The sequence below is a fragment of the Neophocaena asiaeorientalis genome, unplaced genomic scaffold (genome assembly GCF_003031525.2).
Source record: "Neophocaena asiaeorientalis asiaeorientalis breed wild unplaced genomic scaffold, Neophocaena_asiaeorientalis_V1.1 scaffold43, whole genome shotgun sequence".
Lineage (NCBI taxonomy): Eukaryota > Metazoa > Chordata > Mammalia > Artiodactyla > Phocoenidae > Neophocaena > Neophocaena asiaeorientalis.
The window spans coordinates 1315329-1330180 of NW_020173674.1; the positions used below are offsets into that span (position 1 = coordinate 1315329).

Consider the following 14852-nt stretch of genomic DNA (forward strand, 5'->3'; position numbering starts at 1 on the left):
TCCGGGGGCGGGCGGGGGGGAAGGGAGGAGGCCCAGAGGAAAGGGGCTGCGCCGGCTCCGTCCTTGGGCCGCCGGGTCAGGGGCTGGGGGCCAGCGCAGCCTCTCCCAGTGTGGGGCTCTGGCGAGACCCCTACCCTGCTTCCCTGCTCTGGCCCCCCGAGCTCCCTGCCCCTGAGGGCCCGGGGGTCACGTGCGGACGGCAGGGAGCAGGGTGGCCCTTGCAGGGGCCAGCTCCTCAGGAGTTACGTTCTCAGAAAACATGCCTTGGCCTCTGGCCAGGCGCGTTGTCAGGACGACGGCAGGAAAACACTAAACAGAGTGCTGGGGCCCCCTGGACGGCCCGGGGCCCGGGCTGCCACCTTGCCCTCACCTTGCTCCCCTGCCCGACTCTGTCAGCACATGGACGTCCGTGTGCACAAGGGTGCCTGGTGGGGGGCGTTGGGACCCATATGAGTTTAGGCCTGCGTGGGGCTTCGCTGGCCGGGACACATCGCCCTACCGGTGGGCTGACCGGGCCGTGTGGCCTCTGAGCTCGGCTGTACCAGTGAAGGGTCCCCGGGGCTTGGGGGAGGGGCCTGGGGGGCAGGAGCTATCGTCCTGAGAGAGGCCCCACCTGGCCCACCCACACATCCCACTGGGGCCCGTGTACACACCCCCACACGTTGGCCAAAAAAATCCCAAACGCCCAACGCAGCCATCGGCGTGTGCAGCTTCGACATGGCAGTGAAAGGGATGCAGTGCCGGCCGGTCTCACCCCCTGGAGTGAGACCCCCGGGCGCCCCCAGGCTGCCCCAGGAGAGGCTGTGGGCACCTTCTTTCCCCCCACTGCCCTGCTAGGCTTCTGCCCTCCATCTGGAGGGGCTGTTGGTGCTCATGTGGGGAGGAGCCCTGGACCCTAGGTCCCCAACATCCCCGAGATCACCCCAGGCTCTTCCTCCCCAGACAGGACGTGGCCCCCAGCCCCCAGCCGAGGGCCTGGAGCAGGACGCTGATGGGAGCCAGGTGTGGGGGATTAAGTGGCTCCCTGGGGCCCAGGTGGGGAGGGGGTGGGAGTCAAAGTCGCTTCTGAGGAGCGGCACGGGGTGGGGGGCGGACTGGGGGTGCCGAGGGCTGAGCAGGCTGTTCGGTTTGCGTGGCTGGGGTCCCGTGTGGCTGCCGCGGGGGGAGTGGGCCTCGAGCTGGGGCTATGGAGGGGCCTGGCTTTTGTCTGGGAGGCTCCGAGGAGACCTAGGAGAGATTAGATCATGTGCTGGCACGGCTGCCGAGACCACAGAGCCGGCCCACCCTGGCCAGGGGACGGGGGCCCTGAAGGAGCGGGCTGCGGGGTCAGGCGGGGGACACGGCAGGAAGGGGCTGAGACCCCAGCTCGGGGCAGTGAGCGCTGTAGAACGGAGACCCAGGACCCCTCTCCCGGGCTCTGGGGGAGCTGGGGCGGGCAGGCCGTGCCAGCTGGCCGAGGCCTGCGGTGCCCACCAGATGCCAACAGCCTGAGATCTGCTGGGCCAGGGCCAGGGTCGTCTGGCCCCGGACCCCCGGTCTCAGGCCGACCTTGTGTAGACCCGAGGGAGGAACCCCAGGAAGTGTGGGAGTGAGGTCCCTTGCGCCTGACTCTGCGTGGGCCTCCGTTTCCCCATTGACGGCACAGCCCGGAGAGACTCTGCACAGGGGCCGGGGGCGGGGGTGGTGTTGGGTGAGCTGAGAGGTCAGGTCCCGGCTGAAGGCAAGCTCTTTTCGGGTCCTCCAACAGGGCCGCCGTCTCCCACAGCGCTGTGCTCCTGCGGGGCAGGAAGGATCTCCCCTGCTGGGATGGTCGCGTTAGGGGCATGGCTGCCTAGCTGGGCCGCCTCTGGCCTGACCTCAGCCCAGGCCACCAGCGCCCAAGTGGCCGAGGCTACAGTCACTTGACTCAGGTAGAATGAACGAGTGACCCCAGCTGTCCGGCAGCCACAGCCAGCTCTCCGCACCTCAGCCGGCTCTTCCCGTACCCTCCGGGCCCTGCCTGGGGCCAAAGCTACACTAGCCAGTGTCCTGGCTCTCATGAGGTCCAGGGATCCAGCCTGCTGGAAGGGGATGGAGGGTCTGGTCCCATCCTTGGGGTTTCCCCAGGCCTGTCTGACCCAGGGGCCCCCACATCACCAGGAGGCACGTGGACGCCCAGAGACCAACAGCACCCTGGGACCTCCCCCAACCCAAGCACCCCTTCCCGACCACCCCTCAAGATCTCTGTTCTAAAGATGGGGAAACTGAGGCCTAGAGAGGCCTTGCTGGGGCCTGCTCGGACGGGGGAAGTGGGGTACGGGCCCCGGTGTTGACTCTTTCTTCGTGTCCCTCAGGCTCGCCACTCAGTGGAGCGTGGAAGGAGAGGAGGGTGCCGCCTTGGGGCAGTGCCAGCAGGAGAGGGCCCAGGATGAGGGCGAAGGAGGCCAGTCCCTGGAGCAGCTAGAGCAGGAGAAGCTGTAAGCCGACACTGCCAGCTCACTTGTCCTGCGCCCCTGGGCAGAGGGCTCCCCCGGGGGTCAGGCCCTGGGCTGGAGGCCCCAGAGCAGCTGAGACGAGGAGGGAGGGGCCCAGCCCTGGAACCCGGGCCGGGGGGTGGGGGTGTCCTTAGGGTGTGGGTCGTCACAGCCCCAGGTGCCAGCGGAGTCTACCGGACACCTGGCCGGAGATGTGTGGAGCCACCCGCTACCGGCCAGCCTCCTGGGGTCCTGACTCCGGCCCTGGTCACCCTGCATGGTCCCCCTTGCTTGGACTGACTCTGAGCGCAGCTGTGGGGCCCTGGCCCCCGAGCCCCTTGCCCTAGTCCTTGCCATCTGTGACTCACTGAGGCCACATCCAACTTGGCGGGCCGAGGGCCGGCTTGTTCCCTCCCGGGGCCCGGGAGGCCTCTGTAGCTGGGCTGGGCTGTTTTTCCAATAACGCTCCCCCTCCCCCAGGCCCTGTTTTGTTCCATTTTCTCCGAGTCAGCAGCTCTGGGTGGAGTGGGGTGCTGTAGCGGTCAAGGCCCCTCGGGCCAGGTCCCTAGCCTAGCAGGCAGGGGCTGGGGGCAGGCAGGGACCACTGGACCACAGGCCCGCCGTGGGGGACAGGGCGCAGGGCTCAGGCGGGAGAGCAGAGGGAAACTCGGCACTGACCCGCGGGGACCGTAGGTAGCAGGGGAGAGACACAGCCCAGCATTTGGGGAGCCCCAGGCTGAGCGGGGAGACGTAGCCCTCTTCCTGGGGAGCCCTGGCTTAATAGCGTGTGGCCCAGTCTTGGCCTCAGGTAGCTCCAGTCTGTGGGGGAGGCACAGTCCTGCCCTCAGGGATTCTCTGACAATGGGGGGGGCCTCGGCCCGGCCGTGGGGTGCTGCCCCTGGGGCAGGTGGGGCCTCCCGCACTTGGAGCCCAGGGTGTGTGAGAGAGGGAGGCGCTGTGGACGGGGTGGGGGTGAGGGGTCAGCCCCCTGCCCCGCATCTGGCCCAGCCCTGAGGGCCTGCTCTTTCAGCCTCAGCCCGAAGCCCTCGGAGGGCCCTGAACTGGACGAGGACGAGGGTTTCGGTGACTGGTCCCAGAAGCCGGAGCAGCGGCGGCAGCACTGCGGGGCTGGGGAGACCGCGGACGGTGGGGCCCCCCCTCGGGGCGAGAGTCCGGACGGGGGGCAGGAGGAGGACAGGCAAGTGGGGGTCAGAGCGTGGAGGAGGGGTGCTCTGTCCAAGCCCCCTAACCTGTGTCCGAGCGACTCCCTCCGCTCCCGCCACCCCAGCGGCCCCCCAAAATGCCCCCGTGGCCGTAGGGGGGGAAGGAGGAAGAGAACGAGACAGGAGGGCGGCAGCGGGGGTGCTGGTGCCGCGGGTGGGACGGGAGGAATCTCGTTGCTGGGCTCCCCAGGGCCCCGGCCCGTCCAGACCAGCTGCGGCCGCCGGGCGGTTACTCCATCAGCACATCTGCAGCCCACTGACGTCAGGGAGGCCCTGCGCCCCCGCCGCCGCCCCTTCCTCCCCCGGGGCAGCGAGCTCCATTCCCACGGAGGGGAGCAGGTATTTCCAGATGTGCGGCCGCCAGTCGGCCTGGGGGGACAAGCTTTCCAGATGTGCAGGCGCTCTGAACCAGGGCAGGCAGGGGGAGGGGCCCTGGGCTGGGGTCTGCTCTGGAGCCTCACCCACCCCCACCCCGGGGGTCTGAGCCGCTCTCAGCACCCCACAGGCCGGGGTCAGGGGCCCAGCTCGGCTCGGGAGCTCCAGGCTCGGGGCCCTGTAGCCTCGAGGGTCGCCGGAGCCCCTCTTGGCCACCTCCCGTCCCCTCCTAGGTCCCTGAAGCAGCCCCGAGCTCTCTCTAAGACCCCTCCCGTCACTCCACCACCCCTTCCCATCCACGCTCAGAGCCAGCTGCCTGGCCAGGGCCCTGCTCCCGGCGTGGCCCTCTACCCACGGCCGCCCTCCAGGCCTCAGTTTCCCCCATCTGTCTCTGCGTTTCTGAGCTGGGGGCGGGGGGCAGGGGCAGCAGGGTGGCCCGTCCACTGGCGCTGGGATGGCTGCAGCCCTGCCGGTCCTGTTTCCTTTGTCCCCAACTGGCCGTCCAACAGCAGGGGGCACTATAGCTCTTCTGTGGACCCTCCTGCTCTCGCCAGGCCTCCCTGCCCCCCGCACCTGCCTGGCCTCCTGTAGCCCAGCTGAATGGGCCCTCTGTGAGCCTGCCGCTGGCTCGGACCCCGGCCCACCTTGGGTGGTGGTCTGGGTCTTGGCTGGCATGAACACCGAGGGGCCTGAAATCATGGAAAATGCGAGAATTTCCCATCTTCTTCTCCAGGGTCAGTCCCGCTCCAATGCAGAGTCGCGCAGGCTGCCAGCGGCTGGCCTCCCCCGCCCCCCACAGCCAGCCTGGTCAGCCCTGCTCCTCGCGGCTGCGGCCCTCGCTGTGACCCCAGCCCTTGCCTTGTCCCTCAGTTGACCAGCCCCCAGACAAGCCTCAGACCCCACCTAGCTCCCACCTGCCGCCCGGGCCCGCTTGCCCCAACACGGAGCAGGCCAGGAGTAGGGGGCCCAGGCGGCCCCGGCCCCAGGAGGCCAGCTGGCAGGGACACCAACAAGCGAGACACGGGCCGGGGATGGTCCTGAGGGCCTGGAGCCCGGGCCTAGCCTCAGTGTGCGGGGATGGGGCGGTGGGCACTGGTCACATGGCCCTGGGGACAGGGGGCAGGCTCTGAGGTCCTTGGGCTCACTTCCCCAAAGAGGCTGGGGTCTTGAGATTCCTGGGCGCTTAACTGGTCTGACCACCCATCTTACAGATGGGGAAACTGAGGCTTGGAAACGGGAGGGCACTTGAAGTGATCAAATGACCTTCGATCTCTTGGATTGCCTCCCCCCCCCCGCCACAGGCCCCGCCAGCACACCTTTGGGAGCCAGGGTGGCGACGAGCTGACCCCAGCCGGGGTCTGTCTGGAGGAGCTGCGTCTGAGCCCCGACTCAGAGCCCCAGGAGGGGCCGGGAACAGAGGACACAGAGCCCAAAGGCCCCGAGGGAGCCGTCCAGGGAAGCCCAGGGCTGGCGGAGACCAAGGAGGCAGAGGATGAGCAGCTACCGGTGGCTCCCCTAAGGGTCTGGGCACACCCTGGCCCCCGGGCTCCTCTGTCTCTGCTTCCTGCATGCCCTGCGGGCCTCGTGGGATGGGCCCGGAGGGAGCCAGCAGCCCCGCAGTCTCAGAGGGTGGTGGGGTTGGTGACCCTGCCAGATGGAACAACGCTTTCCCGGACTCACCAGTTCCTGCCGCCAAGAGTTCCAGAACCAGAGAATGGCAGGGCGGGAAAGGACCTGAGGCCCAGGGAGGGGAAGGTGTTTCCTTCAACCAGTCCCGGGTGGGGCAGGAGGGGTGCAAAGGGGGCGATCATTCAGACCCCGTAACCGCAGACGTTCTGTTCCCAGCACCAGAGATGCCAGCGGCGCGGGACGCCCAGCCCCTTGGTCTTGGAGGGGACGGACCCGGGCTCGCCTCCCCTGAGCCCCAGCACCAAAGTAGGTTAAGCCCCAAAGCCTAGTCCTCTGTCCCAGACTCATGACCAATGACGGTCCCAGAGAGGCAGCCACAGGGCAGCTCCAGGACAGGAGCACAGCCTCCTCCTTCTCTGCCAGGACGGCTCTCAGCAGAGCCTTGTGTAACGCATAAACTGGGCGATGGGACTGGTGGGTGGGAGCAGCTGGGAGGGGTGGGCTGGGGGCCTTGCTCTGGCTTCGGAGGCTCAGTCTCCGCCCGCCCTCCACAGCTCAGCGACAGAACTGAGTCCCTGCACCGCTCCATTCAGAAGAGGTATGTCTGGTTGCTTCCCAGGCAGGACTCGGGGATCTCCAAGGGAGGGTTGAAGAGGGGACCCTACTGGAGTGGAGATCTGGGGGCCCGAGAAAGCTCCGGTAGGAGCTCAGGGTGGGCATAGAAGCTGAGTGAGGGGGCCTGGGCCATGACCCTTCTCCTCTCCTCCAGTAACAGCATGAAGAAGTCCCAGCCAGCCCTGCCCATCTCCACGATTGAAGACAGGCTGGAGCAGTACACGCAGGCCATCGAGGTGCGCACAGGCCCCTCCGCTTCTGCAGGGCCTCCTCCATTCGTGCACCCATTTCTCCAGCCAACCAATGTCTCTCCATCCAACCAACTCCTGTCCTTTCACCTGTACTCTTCCATCCAGCCAACGCCCTTTATCCAACCAACCCACTCCATCCAACCAGGGTCCTTCCATTGATCCTACACGCCCCCACGTCCAACTAACACCCTTTTATTCAACTAACACTCTTCCATCCAATCTACACCCCTCCATCCAACCAACACCCCTCCATCCTATCAAGGTCTTTCCATTCAGTCAATGTCCTTTCGTCCAACCACTATTTTTTGTCTGACCGGTGTTCCTCTACACAGCCAACACCACTCCCTCCAACCAACACCCCTCCATCCACTTTCATCCAATTAGCTCCCCTCCATCCAACCATCATTCCATCCAACCAACACCCTTCCGTTCAACCCCTGCTCCTCCGACCCTGTGCCAGGGGCAGCACAAGGACAGCTCCACATTTGTCTCGTATCTCCCCCATCACCTGGGCTCTGCAGAACAAGGGGGTGTCTCACAAGTACCGAGGGGAGGAAGACACGTTTTTCCAGAGCGCCTTCCTCCAGCCCTGTGTTGGATAAGCAGTCCTGGGGGAATGCAACCATACAGAGGACATCATCTGTGTGCCGAAGCGGCTCACACAGGCCTCTCTGATGGGTTCCATGTGGCTGTCCAGTAAAGTGGTCCTGGGCTCTGTCTCCTCTGCAGACCTCTGGCCGGACCCCAAAGCTAGCCCGCCAGCCGTCCATCGAGCTGCCCAGCATGGCCGTGGCGAGCACCAAGAGTCGCTGGGAGACGGGAGAGGTGCAGGCTCAGTCCTCCGCCAAGTCCCCCGCCTGCAAGGTAGGCTCCCATCCCGGGGCACGGCTGGGCTCCCTCTGGAAGGCTAGCGTGAGACTGTCCAGGCTGAAGTATGGGCAGAGGGCACTGTGGTGCATGGGGGATGGGGTCTCCGCCAGGCTGGCTCCTGTGGAGGGCTGCGTGGGAAGGCTGCTGGGCCAGGTGAAGATGGACCATGTCACCTTCCCTTCCCGGCCTCTTCCCCTGGACTGTCACCCAAGGAGGCAGGTGTGCGGGCCCCGGGGCCTTGGCCCTGCGAGGCCAGGCAGGAGAAGTGACCAGGGCTCCAAGCCCCCAAGTCAGGGCTCTGCCCCTGTGACGTGGCCGCCTTCTGCCCCCAGGATATTGTAGCTGGAGACCTGAGCAAGAGGAACCTCTGGGAGCAGAAAGGAAGCCCCAAGGCTTCGCCGATGCTTAAGGTAGAGTCGGAATGTGACTGATGCGGGAGGGCGGGTCCAGCGGGTGAGGGGAAGGAGAGCTGCCCTCAGCGCACCTTGGGGGGCTTCCAAGAGGCAGCGCCATCTCCCTCTGCGCCTCTCACCTTTGCTCTCCACCTCCTTCCCCGACAGAGCACCCCGTCTGCGAAGAGGTACAAGTTTGTGGCCACTGGACACGGGAAGTACGAAAAGGTGCTCGTGGACGAGGGCTCGGCGCCCTAGGCCATCCTTCTCGGTGAGTCGGGGGCGGCGGCCAGAGCACGACGTGTCGTGGGCAGAATTCGCCGCTCTGGGTGCGTGGTGGCAGGGACCGCGAGGTGACACGTGAGGGCTGAATGCCCAGCCTCAGAGCTGGCCACAGCCCGTCTCTGCTGGTCCTCCAGTCCACAGACTCGTGCCCCCTCCCACCCCACCATCCCCTGGCTCCTGCCCTGCTCCCGTAGCCCACAGGGAAGCGCAGACTCCCTGCTGGGAGGAGGCCCCCATCTCCCAGCCGGGCTCCTCGGGCAGGTGAGCCCGGCCCGGCCACCACAGGGTGAGCGTGGCAGGAGGGGGTTGACAGGGAGCCCCGGGAGCTCAGGTTCCCACCTGGCAGTGGGCCGTGAGGGTTTCAAAGGAGCCAGAACCTTGTCCTCGCCCTCCTGCCCCAGTGAGGAGCCGCTCCCGTCTCCACCGCCCACCCTGGCACCTGGTGAAGAGTCAGAAAGGTGACCCGCTGCCATGGTTACGGTTACGCACACTTTTATTAGTGGCCTGGGTCCCAGGATCTGTTTACAGCATCCATCATGTCCCCTCCTGACGGCTTCCTCCCCTTCTGAGTCCTGCTCCGGGGGCTGCGGCTGGAGCTTCCCCCCAGCACCTCCGTGTCCCCCTTGTATCACGGCTGCCCCGTCTGGGCCCCAGCGCTTGTCCCGAGTCAGACCCCAGCTGAGTGCAGACTGGGGGTCCCCATCCCTGCCCCCTCTGGGCCACAGCCCCCCCTCCCCCCCCGCCCCACTTGGCCAGGCTGACTTCGGACCTCCCTCCCCATCCAGCATCTAGGCTGAGACCCCACCACTCTGTCTCCCATCAGCGAGTCCCCCTCAAGCTCTGCACCCAGGCGGGGGGAGCAGAGGTGACAGTGAAGGGGCAGGGGTGTGGGGCCAGCTCCCACCCGGGCCTGGACCTGGCTCCCCGCACCTGTCAGGCCTCCGTCCTCGGGAGGCACGGCTGTCAAGCCGCCGATGCAGCTAACGGAGCCCACGGTGCCTGCGACTGAGTCACCCCAACCACTCCCACTCCGCACGACAGCGTAACTCGTCCCCCCAACCTTTCTCGGCAGAAGGGCGGGGGCCCCAGAATCCTGCTCATCTTGTCAATCGTCAGGGCTCATCACCCAGAGCTTGTGGGGCGCAGCTGGGCCCTGATCCCCGCCTGCAGCTTCCCTGGACCCAGGCAGGCCCTCCCAGCTCTCGCTGGTGACCACCTCCTGCACTCCTGCCGCAAGCCCCGTGCGGACACTCAGGCCGGCCCTGCCCTGCAGGGTCACGCATGCAGCCCCAGCCTCAGAGCAGACTCGTGTACGGTCTGTCTCCCCAGAAGTTCACCCCAGAAGTCCCCACCCCCCACCCCAACGCAGAGCCCTCCCTGCCCCTCCACACCATCCAAACCCGCCGCCTCCTTAATCCCAGCTGCTCCCGGCCGCGTCCCACCTCCCACCACGGTCCTTTGTGGCTGCGGCTTCCCAGCTGGACCCTCAGCCCCTCTTCTGTCCACCCCACGGTCCTGGGGTCCCCCCCCGGCCATTCACTGGAGCCTCCAGCCAGCTGCTGAACGATTGAAGTTCTTGGGCTGGGGGCTCAGGGCCGGGATGGGGTAGCGCATGGGAGGGGGCTGGGCGGCCACCTCCTGCAGTTTCCGGGCGTTGAAGCGAGGCCAGCAAAGGAAGGGCAGGCGGCTGAGGCCAGGCGGGGCGCGCACCCCATCCCGGGTCCCCACCTGGCCGCCACGGGACTCTGCCACTGACACGCGGCACAGCACTGCGTCCCACATCCTGGAGGACCGTGAGGCGGGGGCCGGCCGGGGCGCCGAGTCAGTGGGGGCTGCCCCTCCCAGCCCCGCGTGCCCCGGGCTCGGCTCTGGCCCCGGGAAGGGGGCCTCTTCCAGCAGCTGCTTCTTGAGGCGTGTCCAGCCGCTGAGCTGGGGCTTGGCCGCGACTTTGGGGACAGGGCACGGGTGGGGGCCTGACGGTGGGGCAGGGGATGAGGCCTCTCGGGGGCTGGAGACCTGCTCAGCCTCAGCGGCAGGGCCGGCCGGGGCGGGGTCCTCCCGGTGCCCAGCCTCGGGGGCCACAGAGGCCGGCCTGTAAGGTGAGGGTCCCGGTGAGCGGTAGGTGGGCGCAATGGACACCACCGCCCGGCTGCTGGCCTCTCTGGGCCCCGAGGCCTGGAAGCCGGGGGCCGGCCTGGGCACAGAGGGCTCGCCGTGCCGAGGGCTGGCAGCCTGGGCCCTGGCGGGCAGTGAGTGGATGCGGACCACAGGCAGCAGGGGCTGAGCCCCGGGAGGGCGGATGGCTGTGCCCTGGGCCCGGTCGCGAGGCCCACCATCCGGGGCCATTGGGAAGGGCTCAGGGGTCCCGGCCTGCGGGGACGGTGCCCGGCAGAAGTGCACCTGGCTGATGTGGGTGCCCCTCACGGTGGGGCCTGAGACCCGGGCAGAGCCGCAGGGGGACTGGGCGGGTTCTGGCACCGGGGCTGCGAGCCGGGGCCCCGTGGGCTTGGAGTGTGAAGCCAGGCTCCTGAGCGGGGTGAGGCTGATGGAGAACGTGGACCTCTGCAGGGGGGACGCCACGTGGTGGATGACGCGGGTGTGGGGGGAGCAGGGCAGGGTGGCCACCGCCCGTGGCGCCTCCGCGAGCCGCGGGGCCGGGGTCTCCTGGTCATGGCCGGCCTCGCTCACGGGGGATAAGGACGTGCGGAGAGGCCCGGGCGGGGCAGGCGGCCCGGCCCTGCTCGTCCTCTTCCGGGCTGCCTTCCTCAGGAGCTTCTGCAGACGCAGGTTGTCCTTCCCGGGCTTGGGCAGCAGCGGTGGGGGGGGTCCCAGGGGCCCTGGGGGGCACCGGCCAGCCATCTCAGGGGCCACGGAGGCAGCCGAGGTGAGCATCGCTGCACCCTAGGGCGGGCGGGAGGGACAGCCGTGGGCCCAACCCTCCTCCCCACAGGCCGCCTCCCCGCGGGAGGGCACACGGCCCCTAGTCACGCAGAGGACCCGGGCCCAGAGGGCCTGCAGCCTGACCGTCAGAAGCTCTGCTCCCTCAGCACGTGGCCCCTGCCACGCGCGCTCCAGGCATGAGCGTTTGCACGCCCATGGGGCGGCCCCACCATCATTCCGCTTTAGAAACGAGCCCACGGAGGCCCGAGGTGCTCCGTGGGTGACGGAGGAGGGCTGGGACCTGGCTCCGGGTGCCGCCCGTGTGCACAGTGGGGGCCGGGAGACGCACAGGCGGGCGCCAAGCGGGGGGCACGTGCTGGGCCGGCCGCCGGCGAGGGCAGGAGGAGTGCCCGCCCGCAAGCGTGAGGGCCGCCTTGCTGTCGCCGGCCTGACCACAGGCGCGTCCGCTGCGAGCCAGCGGAGAGGTGGCGGCCAGGGGCTCGGGAAGGCTGCGGCTGCGTCATCCGAGGTAGACGGGGTGGGCGGTGGGAGCGGTTTTCTGCTGAGCTACGCTAAGCGGGATGTCCCCGCAGGCGTCCCGGCGGGGTGGCCCCGGCCAAGCCGCCCGCCCAAGCCGCCCGCCCTGGTTTCTGGGCGCTACGTGCTCCCGAGGACGTTGACAAATGGCGGCTGGGCCGAGCCAGGGCCGCCGGCCGGGGGAGGAGGGAGGCCTGGGGGCTGCTGCCATGAGGCCGGCTCTGCCAGGCAGGAGCGCGTTGTCTGCTCGGGGAGGGGCCCGAGGGGTCTGCTGGGGCTCGCTCTGGGCTGCTGCCCGCCTCGGTGAGGGGGGGCCAGGACCCCAGGGTTAGCCTGGGGGCTGTCAGGCCAGCTGGCAAACAGGCAGTAGGCAGCGTCCCTCCACCCTGAATCCCGAGCAGGGCCCAGGGCACCAGAGCGCGGTATCAGGAAGCAGGCTTCCAGGCCGGAGGTGGACACAGGGTTTCAGGGGCTGTCGCAGGGAGGCTGCTCCTCTTGGGCTGGGGGGAGCGGGGTGGGGGGGATGGGCAGGCCAGGGACCCCCAGAGAGAGGCTGCAGGCCCGGACAGGCAGAGCCACGGCCCCTCCTCGGACTGCAGCCTGATGCCCCCCGACCTGTGTTTCAGCTCTCCCAAGACCGCAGCACCGCCGGCAGCACCTCCCGGCTCCCAACCCACGTGCCCAGGGCAGAGGCCGGCCAGATGAACGCCCCCCCGCCCCCCACCGGCCCCGCCGAAGAAGCTGCTTCTCATGGTCTGCCTGGCCCGTGCGCACCCCCGACATCCATCACCTCTTGCTCCTGGACCCTCCAACCTTTCCCTCTGACCCCCAGCTCTGCCCCTCACAGTTCCGGGAGGAAAGGAACTCTGGCTGTTGGTTGGCAAAAGGACCACCTCCAGAGAAGCTGCAAGCTCCCAGGGAAGGCGCAGCCGGTGCAGAGAGAGGCCACGTGCTGGGGCCTCCGTGTCCAAAGCCACCAGCACCCGCAACACCACTGGGCCCCCCGCCCCGCCCCGCCCCGCCCCGCTTGCAGCCCTCCACTTTGTGCAGTAAACTCCCTTTGGCGTCTCCCGTGCTGGCTCTCTGGGGCTCACTGACGGGGGAGGGGCAGGGAGCAGGGCCCATCGGAAAGGCCATCCGCCCTGCACAGTGGTAGGGCCCAGGCCTCTGGCCTTCAGATTTGGACACTGTCCTGTCCAGTAGCCTTCTGTGTGCTAGGCTCTGGGGTCTCTGAGGGTAGTCAGGGTGAATGTGATGGGTGGGGGCTCGGTCGTCCTCTTCCACTGTGGTACTTGCCCCTTGACTGGCCCCTTATAAACTCTACAGCCCCTGAAACACTGTGCACTTCTGGTCTGTGCCCCTAGACTGTGCACCCTTTGAGTACAAGACCCATCTTGGGGTCATCCCTTCCCAGCACCCAGGAGGTGCTCAGTGAAGATTTGGTGGATGGATGGATGAGTGGATGATGGATGATGGCTGGATGCAGGGATGGAGGAAAGGATGGATAGGTATGTGATTGGATGGCTGGCTGGATGGGTGGATGGTCAGGTGGTTGGATAGATGGATGGAAAGATGGATGGATGACTGGATGGAGGCATGGATGGATGGATGGATGGATGGATGACTGGATGGAGGCATGGATGGATGGAAAGATGGATGGATGACTGGATGGAGGCATGGATGAATGGAAAGATGGATGGATGACTGGATGGAGGCATGGATGGATGGATGGATGGATGGATGACTGGATGGAGGCATGGATGGATGGATGGATGGATGGATGACTGGATGGAGGCATGGATGGATGGATGGATGGATGGGTGGATGGTGACATGGGTGGAAGGATGGATTGGTGTATAAATAGAAAGAGAGGTGTTGAATCCTTGGGTGTTGGGTGGATAGTTAAAGAACAGGTGGATGGGTGGGTCTGCAGAAGGGATGAGAGGTCAATGGGCAGAAAAGAGGAGACAGGAGAAGAGATGGAGAGGCAGTCAGATCAACGTCTGCCTCACAGAACGGTGGGTGGATGGCTGGTGGGCGGGTGGACACTTGGTGGGGGTGGATGGATGGGCGATGGACGGGGGGAAGGCAGGAGGGAAGGAGGGAGGGAGGGAAACAGACAGTGACGGCGAGGATGTACCTGTGAAAATGGAGGTGCAGTGGGTGGATGGACACGCGTGTGAAGGCGGGGACAGGGTGGGGCTGTCCTCCCGAGCCCACCCCCCACGCCCGGCCTGTGCACAGGTCGAACATGAGGCCCTGCTGCCCTCGGAGTCAGGGGAGCCCCTTCGAAGAGCAGGCCCTCTAGACCTTTGGCATTCGAGGCCTGGGTCTGCTCAGAACCTGTTTTCCAAAGTCTTCGTGGTCAAACTCTTGCTGCCTCCCAAGGGGAGCGTGAACATGGACAGCTCGGAGGTGTTAGAAATCAGCTATGTCACACCTTTGTCGCCCGTGGCCCACTTCTGGGGGTGCGTCAGGGCTGTGCTCTGCCAGCTGGGGAGCTTCTCCCAGGGGACGCGCCCCTCCTGTCCACCTGGCTGGGTGGGACGTTAGCCGAGGGCAGCAGGCAGAGGCAGCCACATGGCCCACTGGACGGCCAGAGGGGACCAGAGTGGATGGCACTGAGGGGCGAGTGGCGGGTAGGGTGGGCGGTGCCAGGAGAGCAGCCAGCCACTCAGCCCTGATCCAGCACAGCCCCTCTCGGGCTCCTTGGCACTCGGCCCAGCCTCGGGGACAAGGACACAGGGTCTGTCTCCTCTGCGGTGGTGACAACCGGCCCCTGCCTTGCAGAACCTGGGGGTCAGGGCCTGCCCACCACAGAGGTGGAGAGGCTCAGGGGAGCCATTGCCCGGGTGCTGGCCCTCTGCCCTCCGTTCTGACTGCCTGAGAGGCCCCGCCAGGCACCCTTCTGCTCCCCTGCTGCAGGCACTGGATGCCAGCCCCGCACAGAGCAAAGCTATTACAACTCCCGCAGAAGCCCCCAGGGCGTGTGGGGCAGCAGCAGCGCAGGCGGGGAAAGGCTCATCCCCGAAGCGCTGTGTCAGCAGCTTCTATCTGGGGCCTGGCAGAGCCCGAGCCCGTGGGCCGGGCTGACCGGGAGCTTGGCTGGCACTGGCGCGGGCACCCAGGTCAGCTCAGGGCTACCAGGCGAGGTTCGAGGTTCAAGGTCCCTGGGCCTCGCCACCCTCAACCGTGCACACTGCGGGCCGGGACCAAGATTGAGGGACCCCTGCCCTTCCCCACCACCCTGAGGGTCGCGCCTGCAGAAGCCTAGAGCCAAATCTTTGGGGGGACCGGGCCCCCACGGCCTCCCCACCACCCTGAGGGTTGCCCCTGCAGAAA

General features: G+C 67.2%; 2 protein-coding genes across 7 annotated transcripts in view; one reads left to right on the plus strand and one right to left on the minus strand.

The window, feature by feature from the left end:
• The window catches only part of LSP1 (lymphocyte specific protein 1), a 36216-nt gene extending 23371 nt beyond the window's left edge, over positions 1-12845 (plus strand). For 4 of the 6 annotated variants that reach the window (XM_024749390.1, XM_024749391.1, XM_024749388.1 and 1 more), the window contains exons 2-11: positions 2334-2456; positions 3484-3651; positions 5353-5572; positions 5897-5986; positions 6235-6278; positions 6450-6531; positions 7276-7410; positions 7749-7826; positions 7977-8079; positions 12137-12845. In XM_024749390.1, coding sequence (XP_024605158.1) covers positions 2334-2456; positions 3484-3651; positions 5353-5572; positions 5897-5986; positions 6235-6278; positions 6450-6531; positions 7276-7410; positions 7749-7826; positions 7977-8066 — 1030 coding nt within the window. In that variant the 3' untranslated portion in view covers positions 8067-8079; positions 12137-12845. The remainder of the gene's footprint in view (positions 1-2333; positions 2457-3483; positions 3652-5352; positions 5573-5896; positions 5987-6234; positions 6279-6449; positions 6532-7275; positions 7411-7748; positions 7827-7976; positions 8080-12136) is intronic. The other 2 variants (XM_024749393.1, XM_024749389.1) reach the window with 1 other exon arrangement.
• PRR33 (proline rich 33) lies at positions 9630-10985 on the minus strand. Its single transcript, XM_024749141.1, has one exon. It carries the CDS (start codon positions 10983-10985, stop codon positions 9630-9632), a length of 1356 nt encoding a protein of 451 aa, XP_024604909.1.
• Positions 12846-14852: the final 2007 nt, after the last annotated feature.

Bases quoted from the DNA above. Each gene is read 5' to 3' on its own strand.
- PRR33 (XM_024749141.1), bottom strand. From the start codon at position 10,985: ATGCTCACCTCGGCTGCCTCCGTGGCCCCTGAGATGGCTGGCCGGTGC.